The sequence below is a fragment of the Actinia tenebrosa genome, unplaced genomic scaffold, assembly GCF_029948245.1.
Source record: "Actinia tenebrosa isolate PJP-AT-01 unplaced genomic scaffold, QUT_ActTen_1.0 PGA_scaffold1__47_contigs__length_23844297, whole genome shotgun sequence".
Taxonomy (NCBI): domain Eukaryota; kingdom Metazoa; phylum Cnidaria; class Anthozoa; order Actiniaria; family Actiniidae; genus Actinia; species Actinia tenebrosa.
The window spans coordinates 7,325,857-7,347,805 of NW_028292578.1; the positions used below are offsets into that span (position 1 = coordinate 7,325,857).

The 21,949-nt window shown below is 38.1% G+C and overlaps 1 protein-coding gene across 2 annotated transcripts; it reads left to right on the forward strand.

The window, feature by feature from the left end:
* The first annotated feature begins 277 nt into the window (after positions 1-277).
* Positions 278-20,861, forward strand: LOC116296202 (protein strawberry notch homolog 1). Of its 2 annotated transcripts, none has more exons than XM_031704190.2 (36): positions 278-927; positions 1,612-1,666; positions 2,473-2,572; positions 2,808-2,850; positions 3,140-3,306; positions 3,715-3,753; positions 4,135-4,180; positions 4,618-4,656; positions 4,777-4,825; positions 5,192-5,356; positions 5,839-5,974; positions 6,491-6,596; positions 7,266-7,305; positions 7,746-7,859; positions 8,419-8,520; positions 9,012-9,092; positions 9,373-9,470; positions 9,722-9,873; positions 10,576-10,617; positions 11,100-11,273; positions 11,774-11,992; positions 12,676-12,911; positions 13,491-13,622; positions 13,930-13,995; positions 14,250-14,319; positions 14,432-14,544; positions 15,055-15,126; positions 15,307-15,406; positions 15,484-15,558; positions 16,197-16,343; positions 16,865-16,959; positions 17,097-17,189; positions 17,570-17,707; positions 18,231-18,307; positions 18,743-18,936; positions 19,013-20,861. In XM_031704190.2, exons 1-36 carry the CDS (start codon positions 344-346, stop codon positions 19,102-19,104), a joined length of 4,251 nt encoding a protein of 1,416 aa, XP_031560050.2. In that variant the 5' UTR covers positions 278-343; the 3' UTR covers positions 19,105-20,861. The 2 variants fall into 2 exon arrangements, with proteins under 2 accessions (XP_031560050.2, XP_031560051.2); XM_031704191.2 differs by having other exon boundaries at positions 11,774-11,980.
* The last annotated feature ends 1,088 nt before the right edge of the window (positions 20,862-21,949 follow it).

Sequence of the window (21,949 nt, forward strand, 5' to 3'; positions counted from 1 at the left end):
AGTTACACACACTGAAGCAGCCCAAGGGATTGTCTTGTGTTCTTACTTTGTTATTGCAGTGAATGTATAGGTCGAAAAAGTTGTCAAATCGAAAGATCATCAAAATTGAAATACTTTAATCTTATTTTTCACGCTGATGGTTTTTAAGTTTTTGTTTAGCCTTTTTTTTTGTTTTTTAAATTTTCTCCCCACTCTACCCCCGATAGGGGATTCTGTCGCTCCTGGTGTGTCATGTGACAGTCTTGATGCGCATGTGTATAGTAGTCATGCCGGTCCAAGATGGCCGTCACCAAACCACACAACAACAAGCTCTCTCACATTTAAGACTTTATAACCCCTAAAAATGGCTGATACAGGTCAACAAAACACCTCCAATACATCAGGACTAGACCTATTATCTGAAGCTTTGGGAGAAAGTGGTTTAAATCTTGAAGAACCGTTGGATTTATTCGATACTTCAGAGTCAACCACGCTGTCAAGTTACGATGGTTTTGACTACTTTAGTGTACTGAATGACTTGAATTCATTGACAAATACTACAACAGCACCACCTACACTCAATCAACCGGTTGCCCAGAGTGTGCCTTTAGAGTTGAACTTAGAGCAGACGGAAAATTTATTTTCAAGACCTCAACCAGTTTCCACACAACAAGGCTTGCAAGTTCAGAGTATTGCAGCTTCTGAACCTTCGAATGTTCAAGTTCCGGTCGTACCTGCTCAATCTACAAGGCTTTTACAACAAATTCTCTCTCAAAATGCATTAAATACGAGTGCTCAGAGACAGACTTTTGGTAATTCTTCAACTCGGATGATCGATTTGGCGAGTACTTCGAGTTCTGTTCGCAGTAATCAGATACAATGGGGAACCAGCTCTATGTTGTCTAAAACGAATCTAAATGAACAAGGAAAAAAAGAATTGACGAAAAGGTAAGTGTTTTTACAATTCCTTCTTGTTTGAAAAGAAAATAACATCCTGACTTTTTCTTAATTAAACAAAATCACGAACTTCTAGCTCTCGTTATGAACTGAATCTTAACAAGTACAAGAAACACGATTTTTTGTACAAATTTTGTCAAGCTTCTCTTACATTTTTTATTTCCGGTTTTTGAAAAAAAATGTGTTACGTGACAGAAAAAAACAAAAATACTTTATATCTATAGTTGTTAGGGTTTATAAATAACCTATTATCATGATTTTTGGAATAATTGTGAGTGACACGAAAAGGAAAGAAAAATCGAAAGCAGAATTGAAAATTGTACGACATGCAGTAAACCGCATGAATAAAATACAGACATAAATTACGACAACCTTAAATCTGATTTTATTTCTTTGGCAACGAATTTAAAAGTAAGAAAACTATGCAAAAAAGTAATAACTGATTGATTAGATATACAGAATCTAGTTCTTTATCTTGATTACATGATTACATAGCTGTCCAGATTTTTGCTTAGCAAGCATATTTGAAGCCACACTATTTCCCATGACACAATATTTCAAAACTTCCACTCGTAAACAAATCGCATTTTTCCAATTTTGAGTTCTAATTAGACTAATGATATTTCAGCTGCCAATTGAAAAGAATGAGATTTTAACTATATTTCTTTATTGTAGGGAAGTGTTAAGATTGTGGTCGAATGAGGATATTACCAGAAACAGCAAGCTGGAGGTATTATTCTTTATAATGTGTATATCCTCTTTAAATAAAGTCATTATTATTATTATTATTATTACTACTATTATTATTATGTCATCGCGGCCTTTCAGGGGAGAGTTGGTGCCATTTAACAAACGATTTCTCATTAGCATCCATCGTTAATGGCACCAAAATGATTGTCACATTTTTGTTAGACTCTTCCACAGTCTCTCGCTCGTCCGTTCCGTCTCCACGCTTAGAGACTGTAATGGTACAATGACTGAAAGGACTTATGGGCCCCAAAAACTTGGACCCAGCGTGCTTTGGGAACCAAAATACTCCTCCACGGTCTCTCTCGTTTTCGCCCCCATCTTGAAAATATTGAAACGAGAGAGACTGTGGAAGAGTATTTTGGTTCCCAAAGCATGCTGGGTCCAAGTTTTTGGGACCCATGAGTCCTTTCGTCATTGTACCGCTACAGTCTCTAAGCGTGGAAACGGAACGGATGAGCGAGAGACTGTGGAAGAGTCTACATTTTTGTCTTTTGACTCGACTCTTTGGAATGCTTGCAACCCACCAATATGATTATATAATGACATATATTTTACAACCATCGCTCAATGTACGGAGCTCTTCCATGAGGTTCACTCCATTCACTACCACTACATTCTATGTTTACAATATACAACTCTCAACTCATATGTTGATTTTTATGTAGGGAGATAAACCACGGAACCTGGAGAAAAACCCTTGTGGCAACAACAGATTTATTCTCCAGCAATTGAGATAATGACAGCTGATTAATGCCTATAAATTCATTTTCTACATGTTATATTTAGGATCAAGTAGATTCTACTGAATCAGTAGATGCAGAAGACGAAGATGAAGAGGAAGATCTTGGGTATACTGACACTTATGCCGAGTATATGCCCAGTAAATGTAAGTAACGCATTGTAGAATGAATTTTGTCAACACCAAGATATTGGTATTTATGAGAAAATATATTCCATAATATGCATTTGGTTAGGACGTTCAGTTTCTTTATAATAAAATATCAAAAGTTCTGTATGTAAAGGTTATTGGGCTTCCTGTGGTTTTAAATCTACAGGAAGCCCAAATCAGGTAGTATCATAGACGTTTAGTATTACTAATGACTCTAAGTTATTTTTTGTAGTATCTTTTGGGAGGCGACATCCAGATCCTGTAGTAGAAACCAGGTGTGTATAGTTAGATTTTTTTAATATTTACATAGCTGTTTATAATAGACCTCTACCTTTAGCCTAACATTTTTCTATTTCAGACAACATCTCATTCTCTTTAGAATAAGATTCTTTGTTTTAGTTGTATCAATATTCATGTGTCTTCTCGTGTGCAAGCTTTAAACAAGATTATGATACTCAAGGGAATGAGATTGTCTGAAATGAGAAAACATTGCATACAAAGTAAAGAGGACAATTACTTGTTATTTACCTAACATATTGATTTTATTGTCTATGCATGTTTTAGTTCTTTAGCCAGTGTTTCTCCACCCAATGTCTGGTACAGATTGAAACTACCTCAAGAGGTGATAGACAAAGGGTTACTATCGGCACTACAGCTAGAAGCTGTCGTGTATGCATGCCAAAAACATGAAATTTTTCTGCCTAATGGTTCAAGAGCTGGATTTCTAGTAGGTAAGCACCATATTGTGTTGTTATTAACACCTTATTTTTATTGAACCCTTGTAACAATCTCTAGGCTGGTTTAAGTTACTACTCACATGTGATGGTGGGCCTAGGAATCAAACTTGAGACCCCAGAGGTGTGAGGCGAGTGTATTAGCCCTATACCACCCTTGATTCACTAGTCTAATATTGTGATGTTGGTGGGCCTAGGAATCAAACCTGAGACCCCAGACATGAGAGGCGAGTGTATTAGCTCTATACCACCCTTGATTCACAAGTCTAATATTGTGATGGTGGTGGGGCCAGGAATCAAACCTGAGACCCCAGACATGAGAGGCAAGTGTATTAGTCCTTCAAGGATATTGTTGGTACTTTTCTTCATAATACCTTGTTAATTTTATCTTTCCATATTACTCAGGTGATGGTGCAGGAGTAGGGAAAGGAAGGATTGTTGCAGGTAAATAAAGAAATCTAGGAATCATCTAGAAAAAGAATTGTTAATATTATAGTTAAAGTCCACACCTTCTCTTTGGTTTACTTTGTTTTTCATTCCCATCAGCTTTGTTTACTTTAATTTACTTTCCATTCAATTCCTTTCATGATTTTTTTCTTCCTTATTTGCTTCCTTTCTTTTTTCTTTGCTCTCAATTCCCTCAAACTGATTCCTCTTCTTCATTTCTCTTTCTCTTCCTCTTCCCTTCTTTTTTCTTAATTATTTCTTTTCCTTTTCTAATGGCAAATATATCTTTAAGTTATATCAAGATATTCTAATTGTATGATACTAATAGATTCTTAGTGATATAAAAATATCTCTAATAATTGTATGATACATTTTTAGGGATTATTTATGAAAACTATCTTCTTGGAAGAAAAAGAGCAATATGGTATGTATGATAGATAACATCCATGTATTCTATATTAATGGCTGTAGCCTTGCATGAATGGTTCAGAGCATGATTAGTGGGTAACTGCAACCTTCTGCAAAGGCAAAGGCACACACTGAGCTAACAAGAAGGTTTCCATGGCAACTAAGTCAAGGGTCACCATGGCAACTGTCACACTGAATTTCTTTGTGGAATATTTTTTGGTACTTGCCAATAGACCAAGTAAGAGAGGGTAGGATAAAGTGAGCAAAAAACTGCAGCTAACTAGAGATCTAGCAAACCAAGCAAAGCCAGCAAACAGCAAAGTCCTCAATCAACTTTGAGGGTAAAGCAATCATGAACATAGTATGAAGATGTGATACATAAGCCTAACCAACCAACACTCTGTCCCTGTTAACTTTGATTATTTGATAATCACATCTTATTTATTGTTTTAGGTTGAGTGTGTCAAATGATTTAAAACATGATGCTCACAGGTAAGAGTGAGAGTCTTATTTTATCTATTTAATGGTACGTTGTTAGGAATGCAAGTTGTAAAAAAAAAAAAACATTTGTTATGTTTTGTTTTTTAACTGTTATTTTACATATTTTTTTAGGGACCTCAAGGATATTGGGTGCCACATCCATGTTAATTCTTTAAACAAAGTAAGATAAATTCAAGTTCTCCATACTCAATAAACCATATGTTTGTGGGTAAGCTGTTGAACCGGGAGACAATCCCCTACACAAAATAATTCAACAGGTTCTTTTATGTCTCCCATTTACTGTTGGTTAGGAAGGGTTGGGAGACAGGGCCTACGGTTTTAAGTCGTTATCCAAGAAGACTTGAAGGTCTAACCATTTGCTGGTGTAATTGCAAAGACAGCACCTTCTCCTCAGTTATCTTAAGACCCTGAGTGTTGGTCTGGCCAATGCTTGAACCTTGACCTTCTGCACAACAGACTGATGCTCTTACCAACTGAGATAACTGGGTGGCAGTTCATACTACTTGGATGTTGTTTTTTTTTCCAGTTTAAATATGATGTAAAGTTATCAGCCAAGTCCATGGGCGGCATCAAGAAAGGTGTCGTATTTGCAACATACTCATCTCTCATTGGTGAAAGTCAAAGTGTAGGAAAGTACAACACAAGACTAAAGCAGCTATTGCACTGGTGTGGATCAGACTATGATGGAGTTGTATCCTTTGTCATTCGTAGGCATGGTAAAAACAGTTGAATAGAATAATATAGATACAAATGTGCCCTTCTTCAACCAGACCCTACCATCCCTTCAAAATTCCATTGCTCTTCCATGGGGAGACAGGGGCAGATCTAGGATTTTGACTTGCCCATTCACCCAAGAAACAATAATCAAATTCTATGTTATGATTAAAGCTTTCTTTTTCATTTTTAAAGGCATTCCTCGATACAAACTGTGAGCATATAGAAGATACAACATACCCCTTTCAGGATTTCTTGCCCTGGGAAGGGGAGTTCACAGACTAGCCTCTAAAGATCCTCTTGACTCCTTTGTCATTACAGGCCCCCTCTATTGGAAGGGGGAGTTATGGACTTTTTAGGGAACTACAGAACATTATGCTGGTTTGAACTTCTTAGCTATGACCAGTTTAAAAAGTTTATCTTACATTTTTGGAGAGTGAATCCTTAACAGATGGAAAGATTATTCTTGATGAGTGTCACAAGGCTAAAAATCTTGTTCCAACTGGTTCATCCAAGCCGACCAAGACTGGTCTGACAGTACTAGCACTACAGAACAGCCTACCCAAAGCAAGAGTCGTATATTGTAGTGCTACAGGTACGGAACACTAGCTGCTACACTATAACCTCTCTATGATAATCTGGTTTTAAGAAAGCTAGGTGTAATCTGTTTTTATTACCAATGGTAATAAATAAGTAAACAATTTTCACCTTATGGTAAGTGGTCGGTAACTCTGTTCATCAACCACTCACCATTACCTCGTCAACCACTTGTTAACCACTTATGGACCATATATGGATCACTCATTGACCAGTTATCGACCACTTATTGACCACTTATTGACCACTTATCGAGCACTTATCGAGCACTCATTAACCACTTATTGACCACTTATTGACCACTTATTGACCACTTATCGAGCACTTATCGAGCACTTATTGACCACTTGTTGACCACTTATCGAGCACTTATCGAGCACTTTTTGACCACTTTTTGATTACTTAGCGACCGCTTAGCGACCATTTATTATTCATGCTTTTCCATTTTCTCAAATTCTGCTTTTATCAGTGATACCTCAATTGTTTCTGAATATTTATATTCTTGACTTACCAGGAGCATCAGAGCCCAAGAACATGGCTTACATGTCACGTCTGGGTATTTGGGGCACGGGGACACCATTTGGTGAATTCAATGAATTCATTCAAGCTGTGGAACGAAGGTATGCCTGTGCTTCATCAAGCTGGGGTACGAATCATTTTCCCTGAAATATTCCCAGACATATGAGATAGGAATTAATTAAGATCTGAAGGATGGAACCTGGAATATTTGGCATTAGATTAAATGATTAAAAAAAAGAACATTATGTGTTACTGACAGTGAAGACGCTCAAACCGTTAACACTTCAAGTTTTTTTCCATTTAAAAAATTACTGGAAATATGATTTATTTTGATCAATAATTGGTGTATTTGAACTCAGTGGTTTATTTTAGAGGATTTAAAACAGTGGAAAGATTAGAAAATAATAACTTAAAAAAAACTAGCTAAAAACTAGTGTAAGCTACGTCGGTGTTTCTAATGAAACAGTAATGATGAAAAGGTAAATTATACACTTTGAAAAGATGACGTTTTTTACTGACGTTTTGGACACTAGTCCTTCGTTGGAGTAAAAGTAAAAAAAAACATTCTGATAAAGGCTACCAATAGTTATTCCAGAAACATCATGTTTTTTTTAAATTCTACTAATTTTAACTGTAATCTTACATTTGATTTGTTACAAGTGTTTATGGTTTGAGTGTCCTGAGTGGAACTATTATATACCACACTGCTTCCCTGTTGCTTCATTCAATAATGGTATAAACAAATCATAGAATATATCTGTTCTGTTTAGGGGTGTTGGAGCAATGGAAATTGTTGCCATGGACATGAAGGTAATTCACAGATTTTCAGTTCTATTGATATTAAGATTATCTTGCTGTCAATGCTTGGTCGTAGTGTGTCCTTCAAGGGTGCAACAGGGCTGACATTGCCACTCTTTGCACCAGACAGTGTAACAGACTAACACACTGGTAGTCTATCCATTGGTATTCTTTCCCCCTACTTTGGCCATACCTTCCCCATGGACCTTATCACATGGCAGCCATGTTTATTCCCATGAGAATAAAAAAAATTTTTTTTTTTGCCTGCATAACTGAATTCATCCTGAAAAGTGCATAAATATGAGGTTATGCAGGAAATATCTATTCTTCAAGCCACCAACGTAGCTGCCGTGCAAGAAAGACCTATCATTTCCATTGCTTATTAGTCTCTCTCTTTCTTCACGGTCCTTCTCCAAGTCCTCATTCCATGATATTTCTATATCATCTTTCAGCTCCGTGGAATGTACATGGCTCGTCAACTCAGCTTTGCAGGAGTTGGTTTTGACATCAAAGATGTCTGTCTTAGTCAAGACTTCATTGACGTGTATGATGCTGCTGTAAATCTGGTAAGAGCTAACACCATACTAAAGGGAACACAAAGGGGGAGGGGGGAGCTCAATCTGTTCATCTCAGGCTATGATATTATAATATTGAACATAGCTGGACGAAAGGACCCTTGAAACCTACTTGTTTAGGGTGGTCCTCAGCTACTGTTTAATATTATTAGCTTCAGTACTGAATGTAATTAGAGATTGCTAGCCCTGAGTACAGATCATAGCCAGGTTACTGTTTGTATAAAAATGAAATGGGATCTTGTGGGGTGGTAGAGCAGTTTTAGTAAAAATGGGAGATGATATGTTGACAAATCCATACTGTAGCTGTTGCACATCTCACCATAGCTATAACTACGTCATGAGGCTATATAAATTATTAGAAGGATGATGAGAAGCAATGTGAATTTTACATCCAGTGTAACAAGTGTAAGTCAGTACTGTAGGTTTCCCACTCATACAATAAACATTATAATGGAAAGCCATTTCAAACCACTCTGCCCTGACATGAGATGGTAATTATGGTAAAAATGGAAGATATTGTTGTTATGTTTATTTTATTTAAATATTTCAGTGGGTTGAAGCGCGTGAAAAGTTCGAGAAAGCATCAGACTTGATGGATGCTGGTAATAAGTTCAAGAAGACAATGTGGGGACAGTTTTGGTCAGCACACCAGGTCAGTCGATAATTGTATAGTATAGGCCATATATTACTACTGACATCATTAGTAAAGCATTACATATGCATTAAGGCAAGTTTTGACAGAAAATCATGGCAAATCCTTAGGTGCAGTGTAGCCAAATTTCAGTTTTATCAAACCTTGGAAAATATCTGGACTAGTCAACCAATTTGAGTTCTTAGGTTTTGCAGAAGGAAAAAAATTGGAAAAATCTGGAGAGATCTTGTAAACTCTAGCCAAGTGTGCTACTTCTTTCTTACTCCACTCCACCCAGTAGCCATATCTGCACATTGAGACTAGATGGGTAACTTGAAGGCAGTAAGACCCTATTTTATGTGACAGCAGACTGTGCTGTATTAGTGAGTACATATATTTCCCACATAGGATAACTGACCACTTTATTTAGATGCAGTTAAGTCGTACTGGACAAGAGGTCTTTATGCTAATGGTCTTAACAATAACTGTGTTCATTTGTTTCTATTTGGTAGCGGTTTTTCAAGTATCTATGTATTGCATCCAAAGTCAAAGCTGTGGTGGAGATAGCAAGAAGAGCAATAGACATTGGCAAGGTAAGCCAGTGGTTTGGTAAAGTACCCAATCAACCTGAGGGTCTGCTGTACAAATGTTAAACTGCCATTGCAGGGTGCACTTTGATTTTTGCTTTATGGTCTCTTCACCATGGTGAATCTGTTGGTGTCATATCTTCAGCGTAGCTGCCTATTAACTTGTCCCTTGCCTGGCATAATACCACATTTCTATTAAGATTCTGGCACAAAAATTGCCGCCATCAGTCAGTGTCATGCAGATTTATCTTGTATACATAGGTTAATGTAACTTGTAATGTTTCAGTGTGTTGTGATTGGTCTACAATCAACTGGAGAAGCAAGAACATTAGAACAATTAGAAGAAGCAGGAGGGGAGCTGACAGACTTTGTCTCAACAGCCAAGTAAGTACATTTTAGACATAATCTTACTCAAGCAGGTAACATCTGAGGGTGATGAGAGCGCTTACCTGTCACAATCTGCTGCTTCATATGATGAGCATATTATGGGATAGAGGTAGAAATGCTCCGATGCCTGATGGGAAGAAACAGTGGAACAGTTCAAAATATAACATTGCTTTCCTGCATTCTGCTGTGCTGTAATTTCTAATAGGGATAAATGAAAGATTGTAACGTGTTCCATATTTGTTCTCCAGAGGTGTAATCCAGACTTTAGTTGATAAACACTTCCCTGCCTCAGACAAGAAGAAGATGGCTGACTTTCAGGGCATTAAAGATTCATACTTGAATGGTTCAAGGTCTGAGGTGTCATCACCTGTACCACAGAAGAAACGAAAACTAAATAGTAGTAAGTCTATTCCTCAAATCCCATCAATATGTGGAAAAAATCCTAATATTTACTATTGTTGCAGGACAGAAATCATTTAGACCAAATTCTCTAGTATGACTGTGAAAAACTATCCTTACCTTGTCTAAACCTATTGGATGGACAGTGATTTTGCACACTGTAATTGGTTCAAAGGCAGGGGTGTAGCCAGAATTTTCTGAGGGGGGGGGGGGGGGGGGGGGAGCGGCGCAGGCAAAATTCAAAAGTCCACCATTTTGTTTGGGCCCCAAAAACGCTGAACCAAAAAAATGAGATTTAAAAAAAGTCAGCATTGCGTTTCATGTTTTAATTTGCAAATCTTAGCAAACCACGGTATGAATTCCAAAAAGCTGCCATTTTGTTGCCACAGGGGGGGAGCATGGCGACCTCGGCCCCCTTGTCTACACCATGGAAAGGAACGAGTAACATGGCATTTCACAGTCATAGAAAATCCACTCTGATCAGCTAAATAAATCTTACCATGTTGTTTGCCTTGAAATAGATCATTTGAAAAACTGAGAAAAAGATCCTCAATTTTCCAATTTTTTTGTTGGTCTCAATTTCAAAATAATTTGAGGGTGTTTTAGGCAGGGGTGAGACCAGGGTAAAACACTGAAATGATGTTGAGAAAGTAGAAAAAAGTGGTATTTATATGGGAGTCCTTACATGGCTTGTTTTCTTCAGGTGTGAAGAAACCCAAGTCTGGTCTTGAACGTATCTTTGACTGTAAGTATCTTCCTGACAATATTGAATATAGCTTGTTCACAGTTGTATATAACGTAATACATTACCCACATTGACTATCAAATGGCTGACACTCGAAAAGTGCTCATTACATTGATTTATATATTAAGGCATTTGAGAGTCGAGTTAGAGTACCTTTTGTGTTAATCAAATGCAGATGCAAATTTTAAATGAGAACACGTAAAGATGGTACATTCGAGTAATAGATAATTTTTATATGAGTGTGAATAACTCATGCATTGATGTGACGTAACTTGGATGTGAAATTGATGTATTTGTGAGTTCTGATTGGATGGGCACTAGCCTTGGGGGATAGGTTAATTAAATGGATATTGTCAATCCTTTGTCTTGTCTAACAGTAACATAACAACTGTAACTGTAAAAAACTGTTGCATATCTTGTTGCATACATAGAAAAGAGTCTTTCTGTTGATTACAGTAATGTTTTACTGGTTTAATGTGTAGTGAGTAGTGGATCTGAAAGTGATTCCAGTGATAATGGTATGGATGTAAGTAAAGAGAATGAAGACAGCCTGGATTCCATTGAGTCTGATGTCAATAATCAGTCATCTGCCAACGAGTCTGATTCTGGTGAGGATGACTTTAATCCTTTTGGTGGCTTTGAGTCAGATCAAGAAGGTAGGCCTTTTAATCATTCTTTTCCTGGTACTGGATTCCCTGTGTGTATCATCCAGACTTGTTTCTTTACAGACAATGAAATAAAAATTGATTTTATTTTATTTATACACAGTAGAATTTAAAGCTAGAAGCTTGTGGGGCTGTGTATCCTCCATACGCACTCCTCAATAAATTCGAATATTATATACATGTAAAACATCACTTCAGAATGAATTCAATGTCAACTAATCAGAATTTGGGATTCAACATTGTATTTTGATTAGAATCAAATATTGGGTCTTTATCTGGTACTGGATTACTTATGGTGCAGCTGGACCATTCTTCATTTGCAATAGACGTCATAGCCGCCATGTAGAATTTGACAAAAGATTTCTCAATGAATTCTTTTGTTATATCTTCCAACATGGCGGACATCCCTTTTGTTATTATGCTCTCTTGGGATTGATTGCAAACCAAGAATAGGACCCCAGTTATTCATTCATTCACACCTTTTTTTCCAGACCCTTGGTTGAATCGTAAAGTTAAAAAGAAGTCAAAAAGCAAGCCCCGTAGGGAGAGTCCAAGCGTGGGTAATCCTAACATCAACACAGCACTAGCGGCAGCAGGTCTTAGCGTGTCTACACCCATCTGGAATAGACCAGTTAATGGAATACCGAACCTTTCCTCCATCAGGACAGCAAGCCCTACTCCGTTTTCTATAAACACTGGTCAGTCAACCGGTAATGTTGTCCATATAGCTACTACATGTATATGCAGGGATCATACAATTAAATGTACAATAGTTATTATCATTCTTGTCGCATTCTTTTTGTTTTAAAATAAATAAAAGATCATCATGCATGCAAGTCTAATAATTTAAGATTTCTAAAATCTTCTCAGGGTGAATAAGAGTTCTAATGGAGTGTTTTAGATTTACGTTCACAACAAACATGAAGTCAGTTGACCAGTGAAAAATTCTTTTAAATTACTGAAAAGGAATTGCAAAAAAATCCAAGTAATAGTAATACAGTACAAGAGTATTTTGTGTGTGGTGAGAAAGTTCGCAAAAAGCAAAGTAAAATACAGGAAAACGATGAAAACATGGTCACAATTGCAGTTTGCAAGAAGAAAAATAAAAAGAGATAACTAGCTAAAAACTAGTGTGAGCTGCGTCGGTGTTTCTAATGAAACAGTAATGATAAAAAGGTAAATTATACAGCATGAAAAGATGAAAAAACTGACTGACGTTTCGGACGCTAGTCCTTCATCAGAGTAAAAGAGCACTTACTCCGACGAAGGACTAGCGTCCGAAACGTCAGTAAGTTTTTTTATTTTTTTCATGGTGTATAATTTACCTTTTCATCATTATTGTTTCAAGAAGAAAAATAGTCAATCTAAAACTGTTTAGTGTTGTTTACCACAGGGAACCCGATGGCCAGAATACAACAGCAGAATCTTCATCAATCCCAGAGTGCCCCAGTACTATCATCCTTACTACAGAAGGCTGAAGGTAGTCCCACGTTAGGATCAGCTGGTGATCAGTGCTGTGCTATGAAGAAAGAACTACTGGAAAAGATAGAAAAACTGGGAAGGATCTTGCCTCCTAATACACTAGATGAGCTGATCAACTCTTTAGGAGGACCTGATAATGTCGCTGAGGTTAGTACTCATTCTATTCCATTCCTTCCATTCTATTTTATTCCATTCCATTCCATCCTATTCCATTCCATCCTATTCCATTCCATCCTATTCCATTCCATCCTATTCCATTCCATCCTATTCCATTCCATTCCTATTCCATTTCCATCCATTCCATTACATCCTATACCTTCTATCCCATCCCATTCTATTCTATTTTATTCCATTCCATTTAATATCCTATTCAGTCCTTTTTCACCATTTCTTTTATTGCTCATGCGTTCATCCTTTTTTACTGGATCCATCCATCGTTTTGCTCACTCGTGCGAGCCTCCGTCTTCTGTTTTTCTTTTACGGTTTTGTGTGTCCGTCCATTCATCCATCCATCTATTCATCTGTTGGTCAGTCTGTCGATCCGCCCATCCTCCTTAACCCATCCACCCACCCACCCACTACCCTTCCATCCATCCATTTATCCATTCATTCATTTACCTTCATTCAATTTCATTTTCACTATAGTATGTCTTAATGGTACAATAAACTGTTGTTGTTGTTGTTCTGATGTTATATTTCCAAGTGTGTTTGGTATTTGTTGTACAGATGACAGGTCGTAAAGGACGAGTGGTCAGTCATGAGGATGGCAGTGTAAGCTATGAATCCAGAAGCAGACAGGACGTATCTTTAGAATTTCTAAACATTGAAGAGAAGAAGCGCTTCATGAACGGAGACAAGGTTAGCTAAGTAAACGATAACACACCTCTTTACCTTGTTTTCCCATTTCAGACCATGTGTGACGATCTTGAAAATAAGATTCTTTGTTTGAGTTATATCCATATATATGTGTCTTCTCATGCACAACTGTTAAACAAAGAAGTGATACTCTAGGGAATGACACGTGGTCTGAAATGTGAAAACATTACGCCCAAGGTAAAGAGGTATATTGCATCAATATCTTCAAGGTAACTAATCCATAAGATTCATGAATAACTTCAACACAAGGAGGTTTGTATATTTGATGGTGATCATGTTTTCTTCTCAGCACGTTGCTATTATCTCAGAGGCGGCAAGTTCTGGTATATCACTACAGGCAGACCGAAGGGTCCAGGTAAGGATATTCATTCTCTTCCATTTCGTTCCCTTGTTCCCTTCCTCTTCTCCCCTTTGTCACTCTACTCCATCTCCTATTTCTCTTTCCCCTCATACTCCCAGTTATCCACCTCTTTCTTCTCCATCTTCTTCACCTCATCTTCAACGTTATCTTACTTCACCAACAGTGCCGTCTATTATTATAATTATTCGCCCGTTATCTAGTTTTGCTTGCATAGTCATCATTGTTATTACTGTTGTTCTTGTTTGTAGAATCAAAGGCGAAGGGTTCACATCACTCTTGAGTTACCTTGGAGTGCTGATAAAGCTATTCAACAGTTTGGTAGGAAATTAACTGTTCCCTTTCGTCTCTCAATACGCTACAGAGACTCGCAAGTTTTATTTGACTTAATTAGAAATAAGATTAATAAAACCCGTGAATGTTCCTCCAACAGGACGGTCGCATCGATCAAACCAGGTCAGTGCTCCAGAATATATATTCCTCATCTCGGAACTGGCTGGCGAGAGACGATTCGCATCTATTGTAGCCAAACGACTTGAAAGCTTGGTGAGTATAAGTCTTATAATAGGTCGTTTGTAATCACGCGTAAGACAATCAAAATTACTGCCATGTTGGTTTATCTAACCAATTTGGAACCATGAGAAGAAGCTAGCACGAGAAAAATATTTGTTAAAGCCAGCCAACCTGGCGGCGAAGACGTAACGGCTGATACTGAAGAGATATAGTATAGTAGCCATGTTGGCGGTACTCACACTTGTTATACCATCAACATGGCGGCAATGACATAATAAGATACAAGAGATATAACAGCCATGTTGGTGGTACTCACACTGGTTATACCATCAACATGGCGGCAATGACATAATAAGATACAAGAGACATAACAGCCATATTGGTGGTACTTAGCTGAGAAGCCGACGAAACAACTTGTTGATTGCCACCAACATGGCAGCGATAACATACAGGAGACGTAATGGACATGTTGGCGGTTGATCCAAATAGTATGAAAGTATCGCGCAGTATCTTATCTATACAACTATCTGTTTCTATCAACAGGGAGCATTAACACACGGAGACAGACGCGCCACCGAATCACGTGACCTCAGTAGATACAACTTTGATAACAAGGTATTGACTTTTGAGCCCAGCCTTTGATAGAGTATTTAGCAGATGAGATAGCTTGTTACCCCCTGATCGCAGATGGTCCCCTTACCTCTACTATGCCATGAAAATGAGTTTTTGAGTTGCTGTAATAATAACATATATTGGATAATAATACTAATGTATATATATATTATATTGTCTTAGTATGGTCGTGCGGCTCTAGAGACTGTTCTCAAGTCTGTTCTTGGTCACGTTACTCCTATGGTTTCTCCACCGTCCGAATATAAAGGCAACTTCTTTAATGGTAAGCAGTATACCTTTCCACTCAGGTAACATTAAACCATAATATTGATGTAGTATTAATAATGTGTTATTATCTAGATGTACGTGTCGCTCTTCTTGGTGTTGGCCTGGTGACAAAGGATGAGCGAGGCTCTTACAATATGCTTGACAAAGGTAATCCGTCAATAATCAATAATACTGACAACGAGCTTGTTGGTCAGGGGCGTAGTCGATTAGGGGGGGGGGCATTGTACCATTTTCCCGTTGGTAGTGTTGGTAGTGGTGTTGGTAGTGTTGTTGGTAGTGTTGTTGGTAGTGTTGTTGGTAGTGTTGTTGGTAGTGTTATTGGTAGTGCTGTTGGTAGTGTGATAGATTGTTGGTAGTGTTGTTGGTAGTGTTGTTGGTAGTGGTGTTGGTAGTGTTGTTGGTAGTGTTGTTGGTAGTGCTGTTGGTAGTGCTGTTGGTAGTGCTGTTGGTAGTGTGATAGATTGTTGGTAGTGTTGTTGGTAGTGGTGTTGGTAGTGTTGTCGGTCGTGCTGTTGGTAGTGCTGTTGGTAGTGCTGTTGTTAGTGCTGTTGGTAGTGCTGTTGGTAGTGCTGTTGGTAGTGCTGTTGGTAGTGCTGTTGTTAGTGCTGTTGGTAGTGCTGTTGGTAGTGCTGTTGGTAGTGCTGTTGGTAGTGCTGTTGGTAGTGCTGTGGGTAGTGTGATAGATTGTTGGTAGTGCTGATAGAGATATTGATGTTCAATTGAATAAGGATGATTATCAGCTTAGTTTGTAAACAATTAACTTTTTTCCTATATTTGCATATCAGATTACACCAACTTATCGAGGTTTCTCAACCGTATCCTGGGTGTTACGGTACGATTACAGAACAGTCTGTTCGTGTATTTCATGGATACTCTTGCAGCTGTCATCCAACAGGCCAAGAGGGATGGACGATGGGATGAGGGGATTGTTGGTAAGCCATCATTAATGTGTGTCTTTCTTAAGGTACCTTTGTTGGGAGTAAGAGCTTCGTAGTTCAATCCTCACATGATTGAATCGACTTCTTTCAACTGAAACTTTCTAAGTTCGATAAACCGATTGCATTGTTGTCTAGCTTGGGTGCAATAGCTTATAATTAGGGTTTGGATACCTTTAAAGTAGATCACTGATAGAGAAATAGGATAAAGTAGGGGTGGATCCAGGAATTTGTTCAGGGAGGGGTGCTGTGCACAAAGTTAACCCAGGGAGCGGTGCACCCCTTAGAATCAAAGGGAAAAAACATGATTTTGTATTGGTTATCTTCGAAGTAGGGGCGCAAAATTGAGGTGCGCACCCCCTGCACCCCTCCCCTGGATCCGCCACTGGGTAAATTGTACGGTTTGCTTATTTTAGTTGCATTTTACCTTCATGGGGGAATGGGAGGAATAGATAAATGAATGTTTAGATGAATAGATGGATAAAAGGGATATAATCTCCCCATTTTGTTGTATTCAGATCTTGGGTCACAAGGAGAAGAAGTGACAGAACTTAGTGTTCAAACATTCGTTGGCAGCAAGACGATGGGAACTGCCACCACTGAACTACACACTGTATGTACACTTCCTTCCTTCCTTCCTTCCTTCCTTCCTTCCTTCCTTCCTTCCTTCCTTCCTTCCTTCCTTCCTTGTCCCATTTTTTTTACATACTTGTTTTGTTAACATTTGGGTGGTGTTCTGTGTGGATGTAGGTATGTGTAGAGCGTGGCATGTCATGGGAAGAAGCCTACAATATGTCACTCAGTCAAACTGATCCCAACGAAGGATTCTACGTATCACACCAGGTACTGCAGTCACATGCTGTTCCATAGTAAAGAATAATACATAACCCCTTAAGCAAGGCTTTGTTTGATAGTAAACAAATGAGTAGTTCAGGGGGTGGGGGTGGGGATTGGTTTCAACGTGCCAAGAATCTATATTACGAAGGGCAAATATTTGTAGAACATTTTATTACGACTGTCTAATAAAAGGACAATAGCATTCGAATGAAACGAAGGTTTTAATCATATTATAGATTGCTCTTCCTGGCACTTCTCCCGTCTTATTATTGCGCATGCGCACGCTTTCTATTATTTCGACAGTTTATGAGTTTTCCTTTTTTCCGGTCTCATTTCTTTGCTTCATTCATTCAATTTGTTTGCCAACTTTGTTTACTCTTACCAAGGTTCGAAATGATAAACGGATAGCTATTTTCGTGGTATCTCAAAACAACAAGAAGAAAGTGTATGGTGTGTATCGACCCAACACAAGGCTTCAGTCCAAACAAGAAACAATAAATGACATCAAGAAAAAGTACAAAAAGGTAATACTATTACTATTAACTATTAACTAATTCCTATTATTAACATTATTAGCAACATATTCCCACTTGTTCTTATTCCTTTTGCACTTTATCATCAAATTTGTTCCAAACGTACATTATTAGCGATTTATAGATCCGACGACGAGTACGACATCGAGTATGGGTATGAGTTTTAAAATTGGTCTTGCGCGCGTGGTTAACACTCAATTGTAGTCGTTTTTACAATCTAAAGTTTCAATCTACGTACACGATCACGACGACAAAAACATAGTGCCTCCTCTATGAAAGTTAGAAACTCGTACTTGTACTCGTTCTCGTACTCGTCGTCGGATCTAAAGGTCTCTATTCTTAGTGAATGAACGGACGTAAGGACAGACAGACGGACGGACTGACGAACCAACCAACCAACCAACCATAGCAAAAAAAATTATCATTTGATTTCTCTTTTGTTTGTCCAGCGTCTCGCACATTTCTTTTGTTTCATTCTGTTGGCAATGATTACAAACCATCTATTGATTTTAAGGTTACATCATCGGAAGCCAAGCCGTATTGGATATCTCAGTTCGAATCTTCCTTCTCTCAATGCAGCCATGCATATTGGTAAGGAGTGTTATAGCTTAGTAGAATACAGAATTCCATGTTATTCAATCGCTATTATGTTATTTTCATTCATGTAATATGATGAAACAAACTTCATCTTTCCGTAAAAAAAACATACTGCTTTTTCATTGGCTAATCAGTAACCGCTGTACTTTGATTGGTTCAAAAGATTAAGACAAGTCTGTGGCGTGCTAGATTTTCTCTGTGTATTTAGGATTGCGAAATGGTCGTATTTGATAAGAGCAAAAGTAGTGATTTTTTATCTTGTTTGGTTCAGCGATTTTGCTTCGTAACTGTGCCAGATCGAGGATGATTCGCGTAAAGGAGTAACACGCTCCTCCTCGAACTCTTCTTCTCCCTGGCCATGGATCTGCCATTTTCCCATACCTGTATACATCTGCCATAACACTTAGCAATTTTTTCTCACTACCGCAGGAAAGGAAACTGTAAGAGATCAACACTTGGTTTATCGTGTGAAGTTGGTCTTCGTCGTCGTTCGTACAACATCCTGAGTGGTTCAGTACTAAGTGTGTGGAGTAAAGTAGAAAGTGTACTTGCAGGGCAGTCTGGGAGTAATTCCAAGGTCCAGATAATACGATGTAAACGAAGTGATGGCGGGAAAATTGTGGGTACGTTTGCGCCGTCGCGTCTTCTCATCCATCTCAAACCTCTTTTAACTAACGTGTTAATATTGGTTTACAACAGGATGTCTCATTCCCAGCAACTGTGTTCCAGCGCTTGCAAGAGCTTTGTCTCCACTCGATTACGGCCAAACAGAAGCAATAGAGATTTTATAGAGCTTAGATTACAACACAGGACGTCCGATGAAAGAAATGCTCCACGACGTACTTGTTGAAAAAGGAACGATGTTGGTTAGCTACCTAGAACGTCCTTGGAACACAAACCAAGCCATCACTGGAATTGAATTATTGGAGGTGTTTAACGGCGTAGTGTTGTACACCTCGTTATGTACTTCGAAACCACAGCTTCTGTGAACATGTCGTTCGTTTCTTTGCTTATGTGGTTTTGAGATAAAGGCTCACGCATTGCATTAGTAACATTTTCCATACGTCCATAAGATAAATAAGCTTGAACAATATGTCAGCAGCCATGTTGGATGACAGCTTTGTCCTCCAACATGGATCCGCAAGCTGGTGCACCATAGTTGTCCCATACTAACACATACATATGGTAATTTATTACAAAGAGGGCACATATATTTTGTAGAAATAATGCTCGCAATATGCGATGACATTTAAAAGTATGTCGGCTGTGTAAAATACGTTGATGTTTATCGTTTTGATAAGAAAAACTAGAAAATTTGATATTTGGGTTTCGGCGAAGCCATGACAAATATCATATGCCCATTAGATATTAGATAAATATATTGACAAAATCCTTTTAGAAGGAAATTGTTTTTGACTTTTCAGAGGAGAGTTGTTTGAGGGATGTCGTTTCGATTCTTCACTGCAATATAAATTTACAAGTGAAAAAACTGCAGTTCACGAAGTGTAATTTCCCATACGACGACCTGTTTAAGAGCATAAAATTGGCGGTTCCACTTCTACTTGTGCTGTCCATGCCTTCGCTAGGTTACGAAGGTTATTTAGATATTATTCTTAGTGGATGTAAATATGAATATGGTGTTTCACACCCACTCAAGCCCCTCGACAAACGTTGTTGGCTGTTACACAAGAATTTACATTTAAGTTCCAAACTTTCTTCTATATTTAGTTTCTATAAAGCAATTCTTGAAAGTTCAGCGGCTGATTTCCAGGCGTTTGACTTTAAGCCTAGCAACCAACCGCTGGCCTAGATCTTTGTCCTTAACATCAATGTATTTATTCAAGTCATTTCCGGATTTGGTCACGTGAATGCGAGGTCACATGACTTTGTTTTTTTTGATATCTTGCCTAGAAATTACGTTAAAAAGTATTATACATGTACTCGTTGGAAATCAAGAAAACAACGTTCAAACGATTAAAGAGAATAACTTTGAAGATAAAGATTCCTTACAGTATCTATTAGCCATTCCGAGGTTGAGAAAAAATAAGTTGAGTTAGCATGGTAATGTATTGAGGACTGTTTAGGGGACAAAATAGACACCCTTTTGGAATAATACGTCAACCTCACAATGGCTAATAGTATGGGAGGGGTGACAGGTGCATTGGTGGTGAGGAAGGGGTGGGTGGTGTAGTATGTATGTAGATAACAGTAGTATCAGAAGTAGAGCAGTATTCGCATGACTGTGGGAAGCTCACGGCACGAACACGGCCATGACACGGCAAGGCATACGCCAGACCCGAATCAAAGTCTAGAAAACATCACGGCAAAGCACGCATACGGCACCGACGTTTTCACAGTCAGAAAACTGCTCTAAAGAGAATAGCGTCAGTGATGACTGCGATCATAGATATCTTGTACCATGAAGTAATATCATCCGCTTGGAATATTAGAACAATGCAGCGCTCATAATCTTTATCTTTTCTGCACTAAGATGAGCAATACGTCAAGGGGATCTTACTACATTAAATAAACGACACGGCAATTCAAATTCGTAATGTACTGATCTATAAGATGTGCCTAAACTAGTCTAAATTCTTGCTAATTTTCCTCGTGTATAGAAAAGTCATTCATTTTGGACTCATGGTTGCCTTAGAGCGATAAATCCTGGAAAAATTTTTGAGATCTCTAAGGCTGCGTTCATAATGTATGGCAGAGGGGGGAGTGATAAATTGAGGGGGGGGGGGGGGGATTTTGGTAGGAAAAAGGGGGGAATGGGAACATTTTTAGCAGAAAAATGGGGGAGATGCACAATTTTTGGAAGAAGCTAGAAGCCTTGCTTAGGGGGGATCGTATTTATTTGCATGGCTTTAAGGGGGGTGTTCAGAATTATTCGTTCTGCTCCTAATCGAGTATGTCAGCCAATCGGATTACGAATCGAAAACAATAGAATTCAAGTTACATGTATTGAAAGTCTATAAAAGCTATTAAAGGAGATGAAATGATGAAAGAGAAAGAAAAATAAAAGTATATTTACACAAAGATGAAATGGAATAAACTCGAGTATTCACGGGTTAGAGTAGAACGACTTTAAGCTTTTTCCAGCTAAACAAACGAGGTCCGTTATAAAATAGTTCATATATCTTTTGCATGAATACATCAACTTTAGTAGTTTGAAAAAAATGAAAAGAATTACTTTATCGAAGAAACCAAAAGCTTAATTCTGATATCCTGCGTCAGCTCATCGTATGGGTTGTTTAATTGCCCTATTTCACTATGACGTCACATCAAAACAATCTTCAACAATCTATTGTTTAAACGCAAAGGATCATGATCGTCGGAGGGGGTCAAATCAACGCAAATTCACCGAAAATTGTCCTAAAACCCGTATCAATCCACGAAGAGAAGTAGAATAGCCAGCAAACTCTCAGAATATTTTTTAGTACATATTAACACATATTATATCTGAAAACCAGGCCATTTTAGATTAAACTGTTTCGCTGGGAGCAAATTTTGTTGAATTTTCTATTGGATTCGGCGATTCTATCCCCCACATAAACAATAAAGCAGAGACGTCATAGTGAAATAGGGCAATTGCTCATGTGAATTAACAACTACCCTATTCTAGTACATTCTTTG